The sequence below is a fragment of the Vidua macroura genome, chromosome 3, assembly GCF_024509145.1.
Source record: "Vidua macroura isolate BioBank_ID:100142 chromosome 3, ASM2450914v1, whole genome shotgun sequence".
Taxonomy (NCBI): Eukaryota; Metazoa; Chordata; class Aves; order Passeriformes; family Viduidae; genus Vidua; species Vidua macroura.
The window spans coordinates 51,626,415-51,650,934 of record NC_071573.1 but is presented as its reverse complement, the minus strand read 5'-3'; the positions used below and the strand labels follow the sequence as shown (position 1 = coordinate 51,650,934).

The window sequence follows — 24,520 nt, the reverse complement described above, 5'->3', positions numbered from 1 at the left end:
CAGTCGTGACTCAGTGAAGGATCTGCTCCATGCAGCACCACAGCACGAGCACTGACGGAGTTGCCAGAGTAGCTTGTATTATGGAGACAAATATAGCTATTACAACTGCATCAAACTATTTGTCAGAGTGGTGCTGATGTACCAGCTGTGCTCAGAAAGGACAATTTCAACATCTCTAAGTGGGAAGGTTTGATATGCATTGTATGCACGAATCAGCAAAACTTACTGTTAAACACTTTGTTTTACATGCCTGGATTTGCACATGTGATTGTCCTACCTCTTTCATAATTTTGATGGCTTCTACTCGATGCTGAGGTGGTGGATAAAGCAACATCCGGTGATACAGAGACTGTAGCACAGGCTTCATGGATTCCACTGACCCCACCAGTCGAACCAGTTCTGCTGCAATATAATATATGGTCCGTGCAACGGGCCCACTAAGGGCAGGTGCTGTGGAAGAACAACCTGAACCCCGGCCATGATCAGAGATCCCTGAGGAAGGTGAATCAGCCTCAAGGCAGATGCTGCTGTGGGCAGAGGTGATAGTTTTGTCATGGATTGGATTTCCCAGGATTACTATTAAGGCTGGACACAGTTGCTTCCTGAGAAAGAGAAAAGCAGCAGATGGTAACTGGAAAAAAAATACTCCTACAAGAACAGATTGAAAATAGCCCATGGTTAAATTAGATACACACTCTTGTTTTAATGATCAGTCAAACAGCAGTGGTTAGATAGAAAAACAAATTATGCCAGGCTTTTTTCATCTCTCAAGCATCAGCATGCGAGTCCATATGGAAATGCCTCTGTGTGCTGTAGAAACATGGTAGTGATTTTGCAAGTTCATGTTGCTGCACAGTGCTGTCCCTTTGCAGGATAGCATGCCTGCCTCTTTCACTGGCTGCAGCCTATCACAAGGTAGAAATCCTAGGCTTCGACTGCTCAGTGTCTCTTTTTCAGTTCACCTTGGGAGATTTAAAAAAACCTGACTAAGCAAGAACTAATCTGTGTTAACTAGAAGGCTGAGTGTTCCATCACTGAGCTGCACATGCATTATTTTAGTAAGCACCCTTAGTTATGAGCCTCTGTTTGGCTGTCTTTTGACAGCATAATGAAAGCCCTCTGCAATAACTCGAAGTGTGCACTATACTACACGAATGCCACTATACAGTAAATACCTATCCTTCCTTCAACTGTCTAACACTCATGTTAAGTGATTCAACAACAGCAGATCACTCTTCTGTGGAACCAAAGCCAGCTCAGCATTTTGCTCCATTAGCTGCTATTTCAGCTTTGAACTCACGCACTTGACATTTTACTTCAGTCTGCAAGACCTTAATTTAAGAAGTCAAGTGCTGCATGAGAATGAGTCCCAAATCTGGTTTTCACCCACATCTAGAGGTTCAAGTGAGTACCTGGAGCAAGCACCCAATTACAAGTAACAATTCATAAAACACATCTTCATAGTAACTACATTTTATTTTCTCAAAGTTTTATGCAGTCTAGAATTTTCATTGCTTCTCTTAACAAGATATCTGAAACAGCTCAGCTTCCCCAAGTCACAGAAAGAAAACCAGTTTTTAATAGGACATCAGATAATGACTTTGAATCTTCTTATTCCATTTATTTCTCCAATCAAGTACATTTCAAAACATAACAATTCACTGCTTAAGAAATATGCTTGTCTCAAAGCAAGCATAATCACAGGTTGCAACAACAATATATTCCCCACACATCTTAGTCCTATCAAAGTGTTTCTGTATCAAACAATGGAGAACACTGTCAGCACACAGAGCTAAATTTTCTCTGTCTGCTCCCTTCTTTATCCTCTTTGGGAACTGACTACAAAGTGCCAGTTAAAAGTGAAATCTGTGTGCATGTAGGCAACAGCTCCTTAAAGAATAATGACAGCCACCAGTTCGCATCACAACTTCACCAGATAGGTAATGTATTAGGGTGTACAAAATGTTTCAGATGATGTTTGCAGCTTAAACTGTTTCATATCTTCCTAGTGTTTTGGGTTTTTTTTCTCCCACTTAAGCAGGTAGCTGAAGAATGCATGTTCATTCCTTGGCAGCAGTGCAGGTTAAGAAGTCCCACCCCTGATGGCTTGCCCTCATGGTACACAGTTAAGAGATACAAACACCTGTAGATTTGCAGCATAAGCTGGATTGTCAAAAGCACATATATTGAAAATAAAACAGGAAGTGTTTTCTTTTAACTGAGATCATTTCAGTGACCTTGCTCACAGGATGGCCCCACAGTCTGTCACATAAGCAGAAAAAGGGTTGGGTGAAATTCAAAGGCAGAAACTTCTTAAGTGAATCTGCCATGAGAGAGAGAGTGCTGCTCGTATGTTAGACCTCCAAGAGGTCCTTGTGCAACACTGCCAAGTGTTGCCAGTCTGAACACCTCCCAGTCTTGCAGCCACTGACGTTCCTGGGACAGCAGGGGAATTACAGGTGCTGTTCCATGTTCCATCCTTAGAACTGGGCCCAAGTCAATAACTTCAGTTTCAAAAATTACGGGGTAAAAGCACAAGAAACACATTGGTCATTAACAGTCATATATATCTTTCCTTAATACAATCACTTGACAAGGTCAAAGATGGGCACAGACTGCAAGGAACTGCATGTTAGTTAGTTACATTCTTGCTTTATTACAATGACTCAATTATGCACAGGCTATAAAAACCCCACTATTTCAATCACAAGGAAAGCAGGATTATTTCAGGTGCTTTGACATGATGGCACCAATTTAGAGGTAAATATGAACACCAAAAATATCAAGCTTTCCTGGTGAAGTATATTAAAAAGGAGAATTTCTTGATAAAATAGAAGCACCATTAAGTCTATTTAGCCTCAAACCTTACCCAACAATGTAGGTCATAATAAGCATTTCTGGTCACCAGCACACATTTGACATTAATTTTGCTTATCTTCCTGTATTATTGTATCAGAACATTAAGAATCTCAACAGTACCTTCCTACAACAAGCAGAGCATCTCTGTGTTCAATGCCACACACAAATCCAAACTACTGCAGAAAACATAAGAGGTTTTCTGTTCTGGCTAAATCCATTAGACTTCATTACAAGTGATAATTCACTACCGGGATTTAACGTGGTAGCTGAGCAGGCAGTCCCAACCAATTTTATATGAGGCACAGAAAGAACTGATAGTAGGTTAACAGCAAGCTCTGCTCACACCTGGAGACTTTTTACAGGTTTTTTTTGCAACGCTGAGGGGAGCAGGTCCTTTTACATTTACAAACTGAGTATTTGCATTAGTCTTCAGATATACTCACCATATTAGATCAGTGAATCCTTTGTGCTGGTGCATGCTAGGGGAGGAGCTGTTCAGCATGGAGAGGATACACTCCAAGTAAAGAAGCTGAAGTTGACGATTGTCACTGCCAAAGAAAAGATGCCATTCACACTATATTAAAACTTAATTATGTTTTAAGTTAATAATACTTAATTTTCTAAAATAACCACATTAGTTCACTTGAAAATTACACCATAATTTAAAGCAGTGATTTATTTTGCTTCTTTCCATCAATTTGCAATGGTGTGATCACCTGCATCATCCCATTTATTTTGTAGTGATCACATGCAGTGATCTACTACTTTAAAAAAAAAAGTGAAAAAATAGGAAGAATAAAATCCAAATAACTGTTCAAATTCAATGTAAAAGTTTGGGAAGGAACCTTAAACAGAGGAAAAAGAGACAACAGGAGATTTTGGACTATTGGATAGTTTCCTCAGGCAATCTGAAGCATGTTTAGACTACTCTCTTCTGGTTATTTTTCTTTCTTGGTGACAGCCACAATGGTCATAAGTTAACGTCTCCAAGCAGAAAGTCAGACGGTAACATGGTTACCTTTCAGGGCCTTGCCAGTAACTCTGTCAGAACCATAAACTCAAGGAAAACCTCATGAGAAAGAATATTAAAGAACCTGTGGACACCTGGAACTGATACACTTGTAACATGCACTGTGCCTGCCCCTACTCTTAACATGAAATGCAGGATCCAGGAGACAAGCAAGGCTGAGGTCTGCCTTATGAAAGGAGCACTCCATGGCAAGTGTACCCACAATTTGGTTTTCACTCCTAAGAAAACTCGGATTTAATAACTCTCTTTTGGTCAGAGATGAGAACTGAAGGAATGCACTTTCTGATATATGATTGTAGGTCAAGGAAGATGTAAAGAAAGGATTTATCTGAATTGAAATTAAGGAGTGAGAAATATCTGTTCTTCTGTCACTGCCTGAGTGCCTTTTGTTCACATATATGAATTTGCATCCAAGTACAACAATACCTGTTTCACGTGCCATGGAGAAAACACTGAATCCTGAGGCTCAAAGCTGGATTTCTAACCCTCTGCTATGGAGGGTTGAAAACTGCTGGCTTCTTACATATTTTAAAGGTGATAGATTTTTTTCCTCACAACAGTCCATGCCTATCTGGAAAGATACATGCATTCCAGGTACAGATGCCTTCTTTCCCAACAGCTTTTCTTACAATGTGTCTTAATGCAAATGATCATCACCTTGACACTTGATCACCTTGAACATGCACAGGGCATCCCTGCACTCTTGATTTTATTTTCCCAGATGCTGACACTGATTAAATAATGCTAAGTAAGACACTCCTCTGTAATCTTGCTGTTATTAGAGAGACTCATGGGAAGAAAGTCTGCAAAAAAACTGCACATAGATGCCTGTGCTATCTTTGCCTCTGGTAGTTTCTGAAAATTGTACAGCATGTAACACACTTATTGTCCATAACAACCACACTTTAGAAGTTAACATTATGCATTTTCAAGTAGGTAGAGTGTATGATATTCCTAAATTGGAGGAATTCTTTGACAGCACAAATTATTTCAATTGGATAAAGGCTGCCTAAGAAGGACAGAGTTATTAATTCTGAATATAGTATCTGTTAGGTCTTTCCATGGCTCTTGTAATTGTTATTCTCTCTAAAATGGTTCTTCCAGTCAGAAAAGAAAACTTCTCATTGGATTATTAGCCTTTTGTATTAGTATTTTGCTGCTGTATGGAAGTTACCTACAGATTAGATTTACTGGAAGCTCTGTAAAGCTGAACAGTGCACAAAGAAGGCAAATTAGCTCCTCATTTCAAGCAAGGATTAAATTAATGCATCATGAACAATACTTTCTCTAGTAAACACTTCATTTAAGCACAGCTTTGCTCCATAATTCCAGAACTACAACAGTACAATCACATGCATGAGTGAAACTCTCAACCTCCAGGTAATAAATTTAAATTATAAACTTAAATAACTCACTTTATGACAGCCTGGAGCTTCTCACAGAGCACAGTGAGGACAGATACAACATCATCACAAAGAGACTCAGCTGAAGTACCTCCAAAAAGGACAAAGATCAGAGGCATTACATATGAACAGCTGGATAACAGCATCAATTAACTGCATGGGTTTTCAGAGCTGGTTAGAGCTTCTAAACAAGGAGGAGGGCTACCAAAATTAATAGATAAGATGCAGCAGGCAAAGTGCTAGATTGGAAAGTGATCGCCACAAAATGCAAAAGCAGTAGTATTGAACCCGGAGAGAGCACTAATTGCTTACATGCATTTACAGGTTAGCTGAAATCAAATTCAGGTAATAAAATAAATATATAAAAGACTGGTCCCAGTATTTCTACATGGCAGCCAATTTCTCTATCTCTCCCTGCAGTTTCTCTCTCTTACACATTTTCTGATGTCCGACCAACTTCTGATCTTATAAAAGAATGCTTGTGCTTTTCAAAGATTTTAGCCTCCATTCACACAAGTTCTACAGAAATCCTGAGTGAAGGTCAAAACCAGAGACTATTTTTCCTACTAGAAGATGTTGAAAGTTAAGCCACAATGGGAACAGAAAAACATTCTCTTGTAAAATAATCTCCTGGCAAGTAGTCATTATCTAAACAATGTCTTTGGCCTGAAACAGAGTAATAATTGTTTTCAGATTCCACATTCTACTCTGCAAATCTACTTCATTTCAGGGAGTAAGGCACTTACCAAAACTTTTTCCAGACCACTGAAACTCCTTAATTACAGGAGTTAGCACCTTGAAACAATAATTTATTACTATGTTGAGTGCAATGCTGTTACCATGGTCCAAATGAAGACACAACTGGAAATATTAGGAGCTAATAGGGCTATCTCAGATCTTACCACAGGTAACCAAGAGAGCACCAAACTATAGAAAAGTTACAAAATCCCAAGGGTGCAACTCCCATGACATCAAACAGCACTGTGGAGATAAAAAGAAAGTTAAGAATAAAAAAGCTGGATTGGAATGAGTCACTAAAAAAGTATTATAAATACCTTGACTCTTGAATTTCTGCAAGGTGTCAGGGTTTTCAACTATCTGTTGAGAAAGACAAAGGTGGTGTAATTGGTGCAAGGGGCAGAGGAATGTTATAGAAGCAATACTTCAACAGCAGAACTTTCTTAAATTCATGTCCTCTATCTGTTTTGGGCTTTTTCTTAGGGTTTTTAAGTGAACTTTTTGCAAAACATTTTTAAAAATTCATTAAGATCTGTTTCAACAGTCATTTAGATTAAAGGAAATTGCATCTCATTTAGGTGAAAGTTTTGTAAGTCCTTAAGGGATTTCCTACACCTAGAACAACTCAGTAATAATTAGGCATATAACTTGCATTGAAAATAACTGAGAGAAAAAGCATAGTTTAGATATCACAAACTACTTAGAAACCAAAATCAATTGAGTATTAGAGAGTTTAGAACATTGACAATGTTAATGTTACAGTGCCAACAGAATTAATGGCTGTCAGGAAATGACCTCATACATTGTTTGGTTCAGCTGTGGTATAGGAGTCTGCCTATTGTGCACAACAGGGTCAAATTCTTTCAAGCATCAATAACAAAATGTCAGGAACTAAATACAGTTCTCATATGCTTTTATCTACTCCTCAGCTAAGAAAAGAACTAACAAAATTGAATTTGCAGACCCAAAATGTTTGTTTGGTGGTTTTTTTTTTTTTGGTAAATGCTTTAGCTAGTAAAATGCAGAGCTATTTAGCATCAACTAAAGACAAGTTTACTTAAACTGATTAATAATTTTCGCAGTTGCTCAACAGGATAAAAGCAATCTAGTCTACTAATCCAAAATAGAAGTGATCATCTTAACCCAAAACAGATGTAAGGAAAACAATCTGTACAACTACAGTCCCTAAGTTTCCCTAATAAATAGAAACTTTTACAAATAGCACTTCTTTGACAATATGGTATGATACAAAACAGTACAAGCACATGTAAGAAGCCAATGTAATTCCACATGTACCCAGAACATCTATAGTGGAAAATGTGCTGGGATGTCATTCAAACAGCTCTCATGGATTTTAATAATGAAATAAATAAAATTATATTTATTTTTTGCTAACAAAGAAAAAAATAACTTCATTAACTTAAAATTATCTTCTATAAAAAAAAGTAGCAGAAAAATTTTAATTACACTTTCCTTAGTTGAGACTCTGTTTTCACTATGTAAATATTTGTCATGCAAAAAGTTTTGGCAAAACAATTTCAATACACCTTAGAAAAACAAGAAAACAAAATAAAATAATGGAAAAGGCTGAGGCAGCCTGACATCAGAACAAGGTCTCTTTTATTTAATGGAAAGAAAAAAAACCAAACCCAGCCAACTAGAGTTGACAATGTGAGAGCTCTGAAGCAGGCATAGTCAGAGCCCAAAAAGGCTTTTAAACAGGATTAATTGAGGAAGTGTCAAATAAAAGCCATAAGGCATTCAGATGAATGAGAACAAAACGGTTTGCAGCCATGGACATGGAACCATTTGTTGATGCCAGAAGGCTCACCATGTTTTCTTGCTTTTGTCGTAACTGTAAAGTCAAGTCACTCAACATTTGGCTGAGGGTTGCCCGCACAGCGGTGTTAATGCTCCGCTGGTGACAGCTAGATACATATGTCTCAATGCAAACCTGATGAGGAAACAAGACAGCAGTACAAAGAGATCAACTCCCACTTACCAGGAACACATTTCAGGAAGATACCAAGGTCTCTCACATGCAGATAGTCAGCCTTCCTTACCATTTCTTATTGCTTTATTAGCACATTAGAAGTTTTTAGCAGTCTTGATTGGAAAACCAAATAATTCATCAGTCACACAGCTGCAGGATTGGTAGGGCAAAATTGGCAAAGTCTCCTGTCAAACCCAAGTGATTTTGGTACTTGTCTCACTTTGTACAGAACTTATTGAATGCTGCTTTGATTGTTCATCTCTTAATACTTATTGTAACTACCTCTCTGCAAGTCTATGTCTGAAACATAAATACCCTCCCATTCTTCAAGCTTGTTGCTTCTGATGGACAGGTATTTGTCACTAATTTTACAATAATCATTATGTACTGTAACACATCTGAAAACCTTTAAGGCCTTTCTAACACAGAAAATACAATAGTACTTTACCATAAATAACACAAACAACTGCCTTTTAATAACTGGCAATCCAGCAGAGGGCTCCTCTTCTCAGAGATCCCATGGGAACCAAGGTAGCAATAGAAGAACACTGATGGATCATCCAGTTTCCAGCTCCATGCCCAGCTGCTGGCAGTTTTCTGACAATGTGCTGTGCCCAGAGTCATGCTTGACTTTTGCCCCAGCTGATGTTGCACAAATGGCTGCTAAAGTGTTACACAGCTAGGATCCCGGGGACAGCACACTGCAAAGTGCAGTTTCTATCCTTCATCAGGTATTTTGTGAGAGGTGCTGGGTCTCTGTAAGACCTGCTGTGACCGGAGTAAACAGTGTAAGCACATTGCACAGTAACTACTAATAGATAAGTAGATATAAGTCTTGATGGAGCTGAGCATGTTTGTGACAGAACTGTACAATACAGTCTTCTTGAAGAAGCAGTTTTGGTCCTTTATCCTGCACTAAGCTTTATCATTCACAATGACCACAAGAATCCCCCAAATCCAAACCAAGCAACCAAAACAACCCGAAAAAGTAAAAGATTGCTCACATACTTTTATATTTTTCAGTTTTAGCAGTTTTATTCTGCCATTGTTTAGGTATATAGCAAGTAAGAACTGTAAATATAAATGGAACTAGCTGTGAAAAATTATTAAAAATATTAATTCTTAAAAATATAAATATGTAGTATAAATTATATGCAGAAGGAGTATACATAAATCCATCCGGTGTACATTTTTGAATGAGAATGATATTCTATGTTGTAAAGTAATTTTTATAGTTCCCTAATGAGGATGACTTTTTAAGAAGAAAAAATTAAAGTGATCGGATTACATAGTCTGATCAGTACTGACATAGACACACAAACAAGACTCTTGATTGTTTCTAACTCCTACTGAAATGAAACCAAGCTGTCAATAGGTCAGCGATGAAGATGTTCTTGTAAGTTGGCCTGGACCAATTCTGCCCATCATTCAGCTATCACTTGAACACCAGTGGACAAAGTAACCCTAAAAGCTTGTTAACCACATACAGCCCTTCACAGAGACCAAACCAATCTGGTGCTGCTGAGATCATTCTTTTTGAGCTGTACGCCTTCTTCTGGAGTATCTGAATTAAGTAATGAAATGCCATTCTGAAAGGTAGGCTGACTTTCTGAAAAGAGCATGGTTGATATCTCCTCCTTTTCTTCCCTCCCCATGCGAGCTAACAATACTTGAGTTGCAACCTTACAGAAGGCCTGTGTTCTAAACGGCTGGGCAAGGTACCTTTTGAAAAGCCACTGATGAAGAAGCAGCAGTAAAAATGCGAGAGCTCAGGGCTCCAAAGAGGTGTGCAATGGACATTTTGATAATTTCATGCATTCGGGGACTTCCAGCTCTATGGCATGCAAAACACAACTAAGAGCAAAACACAGACGGGTTAGCTAATGAAACACAACAGAGTTACACAAAATAAACCTCCAGAAGGCACACTGGAACAACAAACACACACATAAAAACAAGCAACAGCATCAACTAAATTTTCCTGCAGGTGTCTAGGCAAGCATGGGAAGGTGCACAGGGCAAGATTTAATTTATTTTTAATACTACTAATCTATTTTCAATACTATTAATACTTAGGGCACAAATTATAGTACTCTTCATATTGGATGTTTCCTTAATTTGAAGCTGATACGGTTCAGAATTATTTCAAGTGCCACTGTTTTGTACACATGAATTGCAAACAATCAGGCAGTGCGAAATGACCAGACTTTGTAGCTTTGTTTGTCAGAGACAGTCCTCAGGGAGTTCCACCAATAATGAAGGCAGCACTTTTCCAATCCTGCAGTGGTTCTACTTGCTACAGAGCACAGGCTGTAAGGGACTGACTTGGAAAGAAATGGGCACTCGAACAGAAAGTTCCTTTTTGCCACCTTTCCCTTACAGCAAGACAGAAGGTTAACCAAATGCTGAACTGAGAAATTATTTTCTATTTCCTATTGCTTATACATTGGATAATTCAGATACAAAGGCATAGTGATGCCAGCTGTTAAAAGTCTTTGCCTTTCCTAAAGCCTGGGCAGGAGGAACTTGTGGAAACATGTATGTGACTGGTAGGATTTGCTATTGAGAAAGACCTAGGCTATTCAGAAAAACCTGAGGCAGTATTTTCTCAAGAAGCGTGGAAAAAATAACTGTACCCCCAACACTCCAAATAGAGGCAAGCACACTCTGTATTACTGCTTGCTATGATTCATTGAAGGAAATGAGTTTTGCTTGCTTTGCTGGCCCATCTAATCATGCATTAGTCTTGTTCACAATAAAAGAAAAGAACTAGCAATGTCCTAATTTGTATCAGTACTCTAGCAAACCTTTTTAAACGCCAGATTGGCCTTCTGAGAATAAAAGTGTAGTGCAACTACCAAATCCAGCAGAGTTTCACATGTATCTGTGAAAGACAACTACCAATTTTCAGAATACTTTTGATGAATAACAACCCTGCTGTTTACAGAACAGAGAGAAAATATTAATTCTGATTATTTCTACAGCTTATACCACACAAACCATGACTGATTGACCATTTGCCCCCAGTCTCAGGTAGTGCTCTTAAAGAGTGAAAGATGAAGGGTTCAGAGCCATTAAATGCTTTTGCCAGCAAGCACTTTGTTTAATCTCAAGGTCTACCTACAGCCAAGAAATGCACTAAGCTGAATTCATCAGCTTTTGCCTCGCATGTTAGGAAGTCTGTGAGAAATGTGAGAAAAACTGCAATAGGGGAAATTATCTGTATTTTTTTTTCAGTGTGTGACACTGACATAAAGAGGGCTTAGTAGAAATTTAAAAATTGTGCCTTGCTTTAAGTAGCAATTCAGTTCATCCCTGCTGCAGCATCTACAGATGGGGCTTACAAAGACCTCCAGAAATAGCCACACCTTATGGTCTCACCTAGCACAAGAGAAACCAAAATCTAAGCTGTGCTAATCTAGAACAATTACTATCTTTTTCATCTGGTATATGTTATATACATGAACTATTTATGTTGTATCCTTGCCTTTTAAAGCCCTTTTTTTCTTTTACAAAATGGAAGTAATTTTGTTTTGTTCCCTGTTATCCCTAAAACTCCTTTCTCAGCTTCCAGTAAGATAAGGCAAGGTCAGTTTTATTCTTGAACTCGGAAAATACTGTAACTTCCAGCTAAAGTAAGCTATTTTCACATGGGATTTTTGTTTTTACAAAAAAAACCCCAGCCCAAATACCAAAAACTGAGAAGTAACACATCTCTAAATGTCTATAGACACTTGGGAGTGTAGGACATGTAAGTAACATTTACATTCCTTCATGGACACCAGCTCTGCCCATATCACATTAACATGTAATTTTATAATAGATTCTGCACACAGCAGTGTATGTTGCACAGGAGGATTAAGTGTTCCTGTGCATCTTCTCTAAGATGAACAAACAGCCCATAGCTTGCAACACACTACTAAAAATATCACCCACCTACAAAGGCTCAGGTAATATGCCTGCAGGTAAGTTTTACTACAACCAAAACTCCTTTACAATTTAATTCAGACCAAAATCTAATGGAATAAAGGGAGTAGAGTGACTAATAACCCAATGGATCAAGGAGCATTATAAGTATTTTAGTTGGATGTGTCAAGAAAGAGATACACACAAGGAACATTGAGGCACTTGGGCTAACATGGCACACTATGGCTTATAAATTTCTCTTCAGGAAACTTCATTAGTGTTAAGAGTTGCAGCCAGTAAAAAATCAGCACAGTGCTGTTTTATGAAGAACTCAAGAAAATTTTTCTATTGCAAAAAGCAAAATAAACATGAGAAGTAGTAAATGTGCAATGCTGTAATATACAATTATCAGTCAATTTCCAGGACTGCCTTCCCATGCAAGCCCAAATATGACCGACTTGCAACTGTTTCTTCACACTAGGCAGAAGGTAATACCAGTCCTAAAGATGGCAGACATGTTTTAGACTGGTTCAGTTTCAGGTTACATATGGAAGATACACTCTAGGCAGTGGGGAAAGGTTAAGTGACACAAGCTGTGGTATAACAGAGGCACTTACCTCAGCAATCTTCAACACCGAACTGCCATTCAGCTCAAAGGTGGAGGTATATGTTATACAGAGCAAGACCTTGCATCAAAAGAGAGGAAATGAAAAAAAAAAAGTTTCAGCCATTATTGACTCTCCTTCCCAGCCATGTGCTTCTAGCCACAACTCCTTCCAATTTTGAGAAAAGCATCAGAAGCTTCTTATGTTATTGGGATAGAGGAGATCCTCCTGAGAAGCTGCATCTGTTGGCCCCACAGGCACCACACAATGGATTACTTATTGCTGTCTCCTACATATGATCACCAAAAGGAAGACAATCCAGTGATAAATTCTGGCCTTGGACCCCTATTCACATTTTAACCACAAGCTTTGCATGATTTATAATCAGTCCTTCCATCCATTTCTATCAATATAACAAAAGAGGAAGGAAAAATACAATGCAAGTTGTTACTTAAGTGGCACAGGCAGGTAAGTATTATGTGAAACGAGCCATTAATTACTGCCTGAGGATTTCCCAGCACAGGTTATTTCCACTAAGTGTATTATAGTCACTTAATAATAAGTAGCTAAAAACAATCCCTAAGCCCTATTTCATGAAGGGAGGCTTGTTTTGTCCTGAATTCAGCAGGAAGAATAAGACACTAAAAGACCAATATCTTACTTTGAAGAGAAGGGGAGTAAGAATGTGATGCGAACCACCAGGGTAAATGGGTGAGTGAGGCAATGTGGTGAGAGGTGCTGTGGTGTGATGCCTTTTGTGTCTGGAGATGTCTTCCCTCTCTCCTGTCTTCCCTTCCAATCTCTTCTGCCTTACAGAAGACAGTCTCAGCTACTGTTCTCTCTCCTTCAAAGCATAAAATCCCTCCAGCACCAGAATTTATGCTTGGCTTGGTCTGAAATAGTATAAGCTTCTTGGGATAAGTGTACCAGCAAATATCAATCCCATTAACACTAATGTATTGGTCCCTACAGCTTCACAGCCCTACGCAGAACTACTGTTCTCTGCTTCACAAGGAAGTTTGGGGTATCAGGTAAGTCAACATTACTGGCTGTTAACTAGAAGCAGAGTACTGAAGAGTCTGTTCACAGGTGAGTGTGACATTTTCCTGAAGGAAGACATAAATAAACTGTTTTGCATTTTGAGAGTCATACTGAAAAGTTTCTATACACTGAAATGCACTATGGCTTTACAAATGTTTTTCTTAGCAGAAAACCTTTATTTCACTACTACAGGATGTCACACCTTACTCTAAAGTTGTACGGTTTTCTGTTTGTTTCTTTGCACTTCTGTTTTGTAAATAAAATACCAATAAGGAGCTTGATCCTGTTCTTACAGAAGATGATTTGACTACAAAGAGTGTTCCAAGTAAACCACTGTGTAATGGCAATTTTACAGTTTTCTGTATATGATATCTTGACTTGACTCCTTCACAAATAGAAGCTGAATAATGTGGATAAATACTAGAGGTAGTGAAAACAACAGAAAAGGGCATGTTACTCTTACAAATTACAATAGTCCTGCACTAGAAACTTTTTTAGATATTTAGCATTTATCTTTGCAGCAAAGCAAAGTTTATGAGCCAAAGTCCTTCTTCCAAGTTTTCTTTTCTTTGAAATTGACAAAATGGATTTTCTTAAAAGTGTTATACACCTCAATATTACAAGGAGAGATACAAGCTACATAGCACTTGAACTTGCCAGAGAAACAATCTAATTCTAACCACAACAATTAAGAATGTTGTACTTTGTATTTCTTGATAGGAACTCCACAAATTTCTCTGCAATCCATCACATTTACTGGTACATGCACAAGTGCTAATGAAAAGGAACTGTGGTACCTTTCCTCCTGTCCCCAGAACAAATTCTATAGAACAACAGAAAAGTAAATGGTCAATTATAAAAACTCTTAATAAACTCATCTGGTTAAAAACTACATAAGTTATAAGGGCTGTTATTTCCATATGCTGCTCAGTCCATATGTGAAAAATTTAAAACTCTGAAGCCAAACAATTTTGTTTAGCACTTACTGGATTCTTAACTACTGGCTAGCCTCACAGTCAGCTGTGGGGCCTCACTTTCTCAGCTATTAATTACCCTGAAATTTTATTGACATTTCTAATAGCTGTGAAAACTCAGCAGCTGGCTAAAAACATATAATCAGTACTTAAGGAAAACCTGATTTGCATCCTCCAAGGCACTGCTGTGTAAAACACAGTTGTAGAACACAGTTCCTAAACACAGAGAGAGACAAGTGTTACCTCCCACAGACAAATCTCTTCTTATCACACTAAGAACCGCAATGGACATCCATGACTAATCCTGTTCAGTGGTTTGTGTGTCCTGATTTTCCCTGCTTGTAAAACCTTATTTACTTCATGTGATTTTCTGCTCTCTTGTCCCATCTTGTCTTTGTAGGATGTGTTACTATCCAATCCTTTCCACAGATCAAAACCTGGATGCCAATACACTACGATTCATGGAAGGACACACCAGTTCAGCATTCTTTTAAGCCTTTGCTCTTCAAAATCTCTTTCTTTCCTCCTTTTTTTTTTTTTCAGCTTTTATAGAATGAATTGTGAAATTTTATAGAGTGAATTGTGAAAAGTTAGTGCACATGTATATATGCACTCACATATATATATATTCCTTTCTGTCACAAATGCCAAAAACCTGCATGTAACACGTGAATGATAGAAACATCAGAGATCAAGCTTAGTAAGGAAGTGATGATCAAAACTTTGTTATGAAGCAAAAGAGAATTTCAGCAAAAAGACCGCTAAGTTTTGACTGCTCTTCTTTGTGAAAAATAAGATCTGGGAACCCACTAGTTAGAGAAAGGGCATATGATCTGATGCAATCAATTGACAGAAGCACAGGTTATCAGCCAGTATATTCTTGGCTTACTCCACTGCTAGCACTTTCCCTCACAAATCATTTTTAAGTTCTGAAATGCATCTCTGACCAATACACAAGACTGCTCTCAGCTATGATTTCCATCAGCACTGCTGCAGGGCTCATTTACAGTCTTGGTAATGATCCAAACACTTAACTTGCATGTTTTCCCATTTATGTGGAACAAACAGAAGACAGCAGGTTCCTCTTTTAGATTACTGGATGAAAAATGAGACTAAAACAAACCAAACATAATAATTCTGATCCACTGAAAAAATTGAATCTCCAAATAGGTACCTCCATAGACTGCTTAACTACCCATGACACTAATTCAAACAATCTGTATTTTAAAAAATTAAAGAAAAGCAAGATAGAGGCTTTCTTGGGCAATGACATGTTGTTTTTGCAACCACTGGTGTGGAAAGCAAAAACAAAACTACAAAGCGGTTTTTAATAACTAGAAAGCAATTCAGTAAAAAACAAATTTGAAAATCAGCTTTTACTGATTGGTATGGACTCTAAAACCCATTTTGCTTCTTTTTTTTTTTTTTTTTTAAAGAAGGAACTTTTATGACTGTAGAGATAGTTTCAAAGTCACACAACTTCCAGGATTTTTTAATTGGCTTGCATTATCTTGCAAATGCACAATGAGATCACATTTCCATAAATGGTTTATTCATAACAAAAGTATTTATTTTAATTACTGTTGAAGCTCTGACCGTCATGGAACAAGAAATATAATTCCTACTCTCTAGAGTCCCAGGATACAGTCCCAAATGTAGTATAAGAGCATGCACATGGGTAGTTTTCACAATATGTAGACACAAAACCAAAAAACTCTGCTTCTGATAGGTCAATTGAAACAAAATATACAGGATTTGAAGTGCAATGTAATTAAACTGACATCACTATGTCTATCCATCCTTGTGCAATGTGCTCTAGGATGACCCTATTTGAGCAGAGAGATTGGACCAGATGGCCACTGTGGTCCCTTACAGCCTTACCCATTCTGTGATTCTGTGGGATTCTGTACTTTAATAGAGAGTATTCCAGGCCACGTCAGATGGGGATTTGAACAACCTGGTCTAGTGGAAGATGTCCCCGTCCATGGCAGGGGCATTGGAGCTAGATGAACTTTAAGATTCCTTTTAACCCGAACCATTCTGTGACCTCTTGAAGAGGAAAAAAGTAGGAATGTTTTTAGATTGTAAGGCTGCCTAGCATTGCTAGCCAAGTTCCTTAAGTACTTAGTACATATCTGTACAAAGCAATTCTCACATTGAAGAGCTTATGGTGGAGGCACATGAAATAAATACAGTGTGTAGAAAAGCAAGTAGTACCCCCAAAAAAGAGAGAAAATGTTCAAAACTTTACAATTTACAAAGAAAACAATTTTGCAACCACCTCTAATCCCTTTGTGGGATTTGTAAAAGAAGCCTTTCCTGACTTACTTTATTTGCAGGATAGTAAACTTGGATGCAATGTGTGTCAGATCCTGCCCCTCAGAGGAAAACCCTGATAGGAAAGACAGCCCTTTATCTCATTCAGTAGTTTGACATTTAAAGTCATCCAGTATTTCTGCAAAATAGTTTGGACGGGTGTCCCCCTATTTGTCAGAATAAATGGTAACCTGTTCATGTCGCACTCTTTGGCCTTGAAGGAAAACAAGGGCAAGAGAAACAAAGCACATTAATGAAGTCATTTACGCTGTGTCACCATGTGTCAAACAGCAGACTTTAATTATGGAGAGAGAGGAGAGTGTGTCTGCTATGAATTAGTAAACCCATAAATGCTGCTCAGCATTATGAATGCACCAGGGCTTCAGACATAAGGACTGTATCTGCTACAGAAGAACCTCACACATCATTGGCAATGACATGCTGAGTGCTCCGAGAAGAAAATGCCCATTTAGTTCACTGGATTAAAACAGAACTGCTGCTGAGCACTATTCATGGTGGCATGAAACCAAGTGAAACTTCTGCTTATGTAGTACAGTTGTAGAAGGGAAAGAAATTATTCAAAGTTTGATAAATACTTAACAGTGTTTGTCAACATTCTGACAGGAAGTTTTATCTTTAGAATTTTAATGATTAAAGGCAGGGAAAAATAAAGAAAAAGACTGAACAGCAATACTAGGATGACATTTCCTCCTTTACAGGTTACAACCTAGTCAGGTATACTGCATTACTTTACAAATTATAATATGCAAATCTGAGTAAAACAAAAGTGAAAAGGGAGAAATACCAAACCAGAAAACACCAACAAATAGTTTAAAGAGTTCTCAAATAAAAATGAAGTTTCATGCACCAATTACTAAAATGATTCAAAGGGATGTCAACACATGGATATAAGTAAAGCCAGAGCTGTCAAGGAAATACAGAACCGGTGTCTCCCCTGGGTGGAAAATTCTGACATTTATTCTTGACAACAAAAGAATTTTTTGGGCAGGGGAGAGGGAAGATAACTCCCTTGGTCTCAGGTAATGCAAAACTGTAAATGTTCTGCATGGCAATGTACTTTACAACAGCTGATTTAAAATTACTTTTTCAAGTCACTAGATTAATAGGGAAGAAGTTAGCCTCAAGACAACCTAGGAAGTGGTGTCCCATGGGCTGTTTGGCCTGCCAGAGGATTTTACCCTATCCCCGACCATATCCTCACCTGCACCCAGGAAAATGATATTAAAAAGCCAGATAAGCTGGTTTTGTGGTTGCATCATCAACTGCCACATCACATACAGTTTCTGTGTCTTTTTCCTCTCTAACAAGAGATGTGAGGAGCTCCAGGGTGGAGGACCCAAGGAGCTGGCTGGCAGTGTCAGAACAGTTTATTGGGATGCAAGTTCTCCCTTCAGCTGCCCCCAGGACCAGATGGTGCTAACAGCTGTGGTAACAGTGGCCCTAATGGGATGCTCATAAGCAAGAAGGTCTAAACTGGGTGCATCTGTGCACAGCTGTGGCACACCTGCAGTACGGGTACAATTGCATGCAAAAGCTATAGCAAGTGACCCTTTCATGCCACAGTTGCATGGCCACTTTGGCTGGCTGAACTCGCACAATTACCACCAGTCAGCATTAATGTCTGGCAGCAGGCAAAAGACTAAAAGGCCATATGTCAAAGTTAAAGGGTTTCTGTACTTGGGGTTCTGACCATATGTCTTTGCAATTCATTTTCGTAATGGTTACGTGAACTCCAGGTTCTTGGTATGTGTGTCAGACTAAAAAAAGTCTATAAGAACTTGTATTTCCACACTTGATAGGTGTGAAATTACACTTTACAGAGCTAGGGACTTGCTGCTTTTTGGTTGATGCCAATGATTTTGATTATGCCACACCAAATGTGACAGTTCCAATGTGACAGAATGAGCATGTTCTCTACCTGAAAACACCTTCATAACTCTGAGACAGTTAAAATTTTTGCACTAGAATTTCTTCAGGAAAGAAATTAAGCCTGCTTTTCTATCCTGCAAATCTTTTAAGCTGACCAACACTCTGTTGAGATTTTTGAAATTACACATCTGACAAAACCCACAGAGGTTCAGGGATAGAATTCAAGCACAGAAAGGTAGTGAGGAAAAGCCATGGATCCTAGAAAAAGGTTTCATTATAGAGATACTGCATTCACTACTGACTGGTTTAGGCAGTTATCCTCCAGCATCCATTTTGTCACATTCAGGCCATTACCATTATCATTCTTTTGGATTCCTTAAGGAGAAAGCTCTCCTATTGAATTCAAGACTGGTTTTGGCTACAATGACCAGGCACCTAATAACCAGGGGAATTCTTTAAACACAGTACTAGGCATTTACTATAGTTCTAATTAAGTCAGGAAAGGATGAGCTTATCTTGAAGCACATAAGGTAGGTCATTCAATCCATTGGAATTAACCTGGTTACTTATAAGTAAGCACATGAATAAAATGACTTTCAAAAATAACCAGAAAGAAGTAAAATGAGACAAGCAAACCCAAGAGGGTCTGAATTTGTAGTTGGCCTACATTACAAAAATTTAACTTATGAAAAGGCTAAGCACTAAGAACTCTATATAGCATTTCTCAGCAGGACTGATCTTAAAAAAAAAATCTCATTTGCATGATACTGTGCTAGTCTTTACAGAATCCCCTCTTTAACAGAGCAGATGCTAACACACCTCCATTTGATTTTACAGTTCAAGACAAAGCAAAGCAGTTGTAAATTACATTCTACTAAGCATAACCACATCGTATGTGGAAAAAATATATTTCATAAACATTAATATTAAAACAATGAGAAGATATGTATTTGTGAGAGCTTATGAGTGATTATCTCATTTATTAATACTCAATGGTTTAGAATATCATCATGCACAGAGACTGGGATTGTACAGTTGTGTTGTGTCAACATTTTGGATCAAACACTTTGGAGCCATTTTTCAAATACATAAGTTGTTCTCTGTCTTGGAGGGCTCAACAGCAACAGAGATCCTGACGAGTTCTCTGAAATAATTAACTGTAAGTTTTGCTTGGTTGGTCAAGCACAGTCCAGTTTCATTCAATATTTGCACCAGATTAGGACTACCTCCCTGAACCTGTAACAACATGGTTGTACAGACCCTAAAACAGGTCAACTATAAGTGTTACAAAAACTGAGGCAAAAAAAAAAAAAAGTCTCTAAACTTTCTCAGACTCCTTGTAGACTTTCAATAGTGACCTTCTCAAGTGACTAATTTGACATCATAACTGGAGCCCTATCAATTTAATTAGTTATTACAGAATATAAATTAATAAAAACTAGGAGATGAGTCTTAACACTCAAAGAATAACTTTGCACCTTTAAAGCATTATGGTAGCAATCTTGGAAAGAACAGTTGCTAATATCCAAACTAAAGACAGTCTGTCCTTATACAAACTAAGTTTTACAACAGAACTCTAAGTCAGATTTCAGTTCCAAATATATCCAAAATGACAACTGAAATCATAAAAAGAGCTGTCTAGTATTATTACTGGAGAGCTCCCAAATGCTGTATTAATGGATCAGTGAAAAGACAAAGAGAAAAGATTGCCTTGACACAGCAGATTTAGCAAGGGTTCATTAAACCTCATTCACAGATAAAATAGACTTCTGGCTGACTCCTCACTGAAAGCCTAAAGAAGAAAAATTCCATATTTGCCCATCTGCAAGAAATACACCTAATCCACAAACAAATGCAAGTTGGAGTCACTGGGAATAAACTAATCTTTCCTAAATGAAACTGCTGTTCACCATGGATAATAGGTAAATAATGGGAACTAGAAGAGTCTTCCCTCTAAAGCCACTTTGGAAGATTATTTTTTTGTTTCAAAGCAATCCTCAAGTCTATTCAAAAACCACCACAAGTAAGGTAGCTGCAACTCAACCATGTGAAATCTTGTCAGATGTAATAAGAAACAAAGCTTGGAATCTTCACCGACAGAAACAGAGTATATATTCATAACATGCCCAGCATATCACCATTAATTAGAACAGTGAAATAAAGAACAAGTATTTGGAAAAGCATCAAATGCAAAAACTGAGTTTCTTTCACAAAACATCATTATTCTTTTTCTTGCTTGAAAATTTCTGTCCTGCAAGCTCTAAATTTCCCCAGAAATCTGGACACAGACTGGACTGAAATGCACTGAATTATATCACAAGACTGTCTCTGTGACTGAAGAAAACAAAATGATGCAGTAGAAAGGGAAATTTTACATGATCAATCACACCTTTGTCCTAAGAGGAACTTTCTTACTTCAGTACCCATTACATTACAGTGTATCTGGTTTACTTGGAGAATTTGTTTCTGTGTATCTGGTTTGTCTGAAGAACTTGTTTCTGTGTGAGGACTCATCTATTAATTTGCAATTCTTCATTAAACATTTTTTGTTGTTATCTGAGAATAATGTTATCACAGTCTGATAGAAATATTGCATTATTAAGAAGATGATCAACTTATAAATGAAAGTGACTATAACATGCATGATAATAAAGGAAGAAGAAAAAAAGAAAAAAAAAATCCAAATGTCTCTGCTGTTCAGGATTCCTTCCATAATTCCCACTTTCTCAATATTTGGTTTCAGCTGCTTGAGTGCCACACTTACATTCAAAGCCTAATTCTAGTCTTTCACAGAGGGATAGCATTCTAGAGTCAGGGCTAGGAATGAGAAATTACCAAAAACTCAGAGAGACAGTAAAAATCACAGAATTGCTGAGGTTTGAAGTGACTGCAATCCAGAGGTTCAGCTATAGATTAGATTCCCAGTTTCCTTTTCCACTGCTGATCTGACAACATTTGACAGTGCTTTTATCAATACTGTATGTATTCCTCCAAGCAAAGGTCTAACTGCACAAAGCAGAAGTACTTCAGCCATTTTAAAAACATCTGAAGCCAGAATTTAAAAGCATCAAGCCAGGGGGAGGAAAAAATCAGAATCCTCTGACTCCACAACTGAACTCAAAAACAAGTGTTAATCTTCAGTCCAGAACATGTCCCCTTTCTGCTGCAGAATATCTATAGCTTGTTAGTCTAGTACTTAACATCAACAGAATGTCTCCAGCCCTCAATGTGAGATACACCCCTGCACTTCACCCAACTATAACATGGCACCATGTCACACAACAAAATTTTTCCCACTTCTGAGCCAGCCCCACTGTATGATCGTGTTCATCCAAGGAAAGTGCTAAATTACTGCCCCCTGATTTTCCTATGCATCTGCAGCTGTACAAATAGAGCAGTGAGTCACTTTGGTATCTCACTGATAAAACATTGCATTTGATTAGCAATCAATATATCTCTCCCTTCCTACATGAATATTCTAAAGAAAATATGAAGGTATAAATATTTAATTATTCAGTTTGAAACTGAAGTTATTGATGTATAACAAAATCATCAGCAAGGTATTGTATGATTGTGTGATTTTTCCTTTCCACTGATACAGCCAGTTGAGCATAGTAAAACACAAACAGATAACACACATGTTAGAAGGCTTTTCAGTCTTATGGCAACAGAAATGACAACAGCAAAGATGAATACTAAGGTGGCCTTGTGTCAGATACACTATTCTCTCTAGTCAGACTTTCTGAATTATCTCAGTATCTTTTAATATAAATTAAAGCACTTAAATAGCCTCACTTTAGTCCCTGGTGTGAAAATACTAATAAATCTCTACCATAAAATATATCAGAGATACAGAAAATACACAGAGTGTGTAGTAATTGAGATATTCTAAAGAAATATTTGGTTTAGCAGTTAAATAACATATAAGTCTGGATGCAAAATTTATATACCCAGACAGCTTGCTTTGATATGTGGGAAATCAAAGCCAGTTAGTACACCTGTGTTTGTTATTTGTGCCCATTCATGTCAAAGAGAAACCACAGCCTTTCTCCCTTCCTCACTGAAAAGATCACTACCTTTTTTTGGGGCATGAAAGTGCTGTTGGCATAAGAATTACCCAGTATTTAGCAATTATAAGGGTGTTCTGCAAGAAAAATTAACAGGGACTTCAGAGTATCACTTCTATTCTGGAAATTCAAGGGAGGAATTTCCCCACATAATGACTACATGAAAAACCTTTCTAAAGAGAAAGGCACAATCCCCAACAGGTATTCAGAGGAAGCAGAGAGTCAAGCCAAGTTTATGCAAAGGTAAGAGGTACCTCACTGTGGATATTCTCAGCTCAGTCAGAGAGAAAGAGAAAGGTTTTCTAACCAGGCAAGAGCCTGGGAAACAGTTGGGAAAGAATGTAAATAATTTTCTAATCTATCTTGTTATTCACATTGTTTATAGATATGCTCTGCCACTGTGCGTCATTCACTGTACACCAATGGTGTGACATGTTTTTACTCTAAGACCAATGAAATTAGTTTGCTCGATGTCCTCTATATATAGAGCGGTATATTTGAAATAAATCAGAGCTCATTTTCTTTGCCTTCTGATCTGGAGTTCTCTGTTCCCGTCCTGCTCGACAGCGACACCTCACCTAGCACAGAGGAGAGAGATAATGTGAGAGGGGAAGGCTTTAAGTTAGTCTTGACAGTTGCATTTGGGCAGTTTAAATCTTCCCTGGCTGCCCAGGATTCACTCCTGCACAGTCCCCTGCCATGGCCTTTAAGTCTGAATGCTGTCAGAGTGCTGGTTTTGTGATCCTCCAATATGGCAATCCGCAGAATTTTTAAGTGTCATTCCATGACACTTACCCTTAAAAATCAGGAGGATTTGACTAGCCATAGTCAATGTCCTTCCATTTTTAAAACAGAGGCCCCAGCTGTTTTTTTCAGTTCCAGAAGAGATACAGCTAGCACTCTTCTCCATTTATTTACAGCAACCATTACAGCTACTCATACCATTCCTCTCTAAGGATGGCCCTTCACAATACCGGACATGGTCAAAAAGTGTGTGAAGCAAGGCAACTAACTGCCCTTGCACCTCTTTTCTTTCATTGCCAATTCCAACATGCAGTCATCTGAATGTAAAAAGCATCTTTACAGAATGCTCTCCTCAGCTAATCAGATCCCTTCACACCTCCATCTGTAATACAGGTGGGTCACAACAAACCATTAACATAAATATCCAAGACTTTTTTTTTTTTAATAGTATGTGAAGTGTGAATTTCTGCTATACTCTTACTGGGAACAGCAGGAGATATTTTGGATAGGACTTTGAAAAAAAACCCCAAATATATTTAAGTGATTTAGGAGTTTACACCCCAGCAACTTAAAGTGAATTCTGTACTCCTGCATGTCTACTTTCACACTGATTTTACATGACTAAAAGCTTTCGCGTAGTCTTTGATGGTTGCATTCTTAATACCACTACGACTGCTGCAACTGTGCAGCGAGTCACAAAGAACCAGGCTGGCACCACAGCTGACAGAGTTTCACACAAACCTGCTCTCACTCAGGAGTGTCTAATATCTATCTGCACTAGATAAAGATGTATTTTATCTCCTCCAGATGGAATAACACAGTCTAATGTACAATCATAAGCTGTCTTGGGGACACATTTTAGCAGATCCAAGGACATAAACACATTGCTGAGACTAGCTGCTAGAAATCTTCCTCTTTCCCCCCTAAAGGCTTTAGCCATTCATCAGGCTTGGG

General features: G+C 38.0%; 1 protein-coding gene across 4 annotated transcripts in view; it reads right to left on the bottom strand.

Moving 5' to 3' along the window:
- Nucleotides 1-24,520, bottom strand: part of ARFGEF3 (ARFGEF family member 3) — an 88,281-nt gene that overhangs the window by 44,360 nt on the left and 19,401 nt on the right. Inside the window, exons 5-11 of one of the 4 annotated variants that reach the window (XM_053973043.1) lie at nucleotides 12,547-12,615; nucleotides 9,746-9,877; nucleotides 7,862-7,984; nucleotides 6,348-6,390; nucleotides 5,305-5,383; nucleotides 3,303-3,407; nucleotides 278-602 (exon numbers count right to left, since the gene is read on the bottom strand). In XM_053973043.1, coding sequence (XP_053829018.1) covers nucleotides 278-602; nucleotides 3,303-3,407; nucleotides 5,305-5,383; nucleotides 6,348-6,390; nucleotides 7,862-7,984; nucleotides 9,746-9,877; nucleotides 12,547-12,615 — 876 coding nt within the window. The remainder of the gene's footprint in view (nucleotides 1-277; nucleotides 603-3,302; nucleotides 3,408-5,304; nucleotides 5,384-6,347; nucleotides 6,391-7,861; nucleotides 7,985-9,745; nucleotides 9,878-12,546; nucleotides 12,616-24,520) is intronic. The other 3 variants (XM_053973044.1, XM_053973045.1, XM_053973046.1) reach the window with 3 other exon arrangements.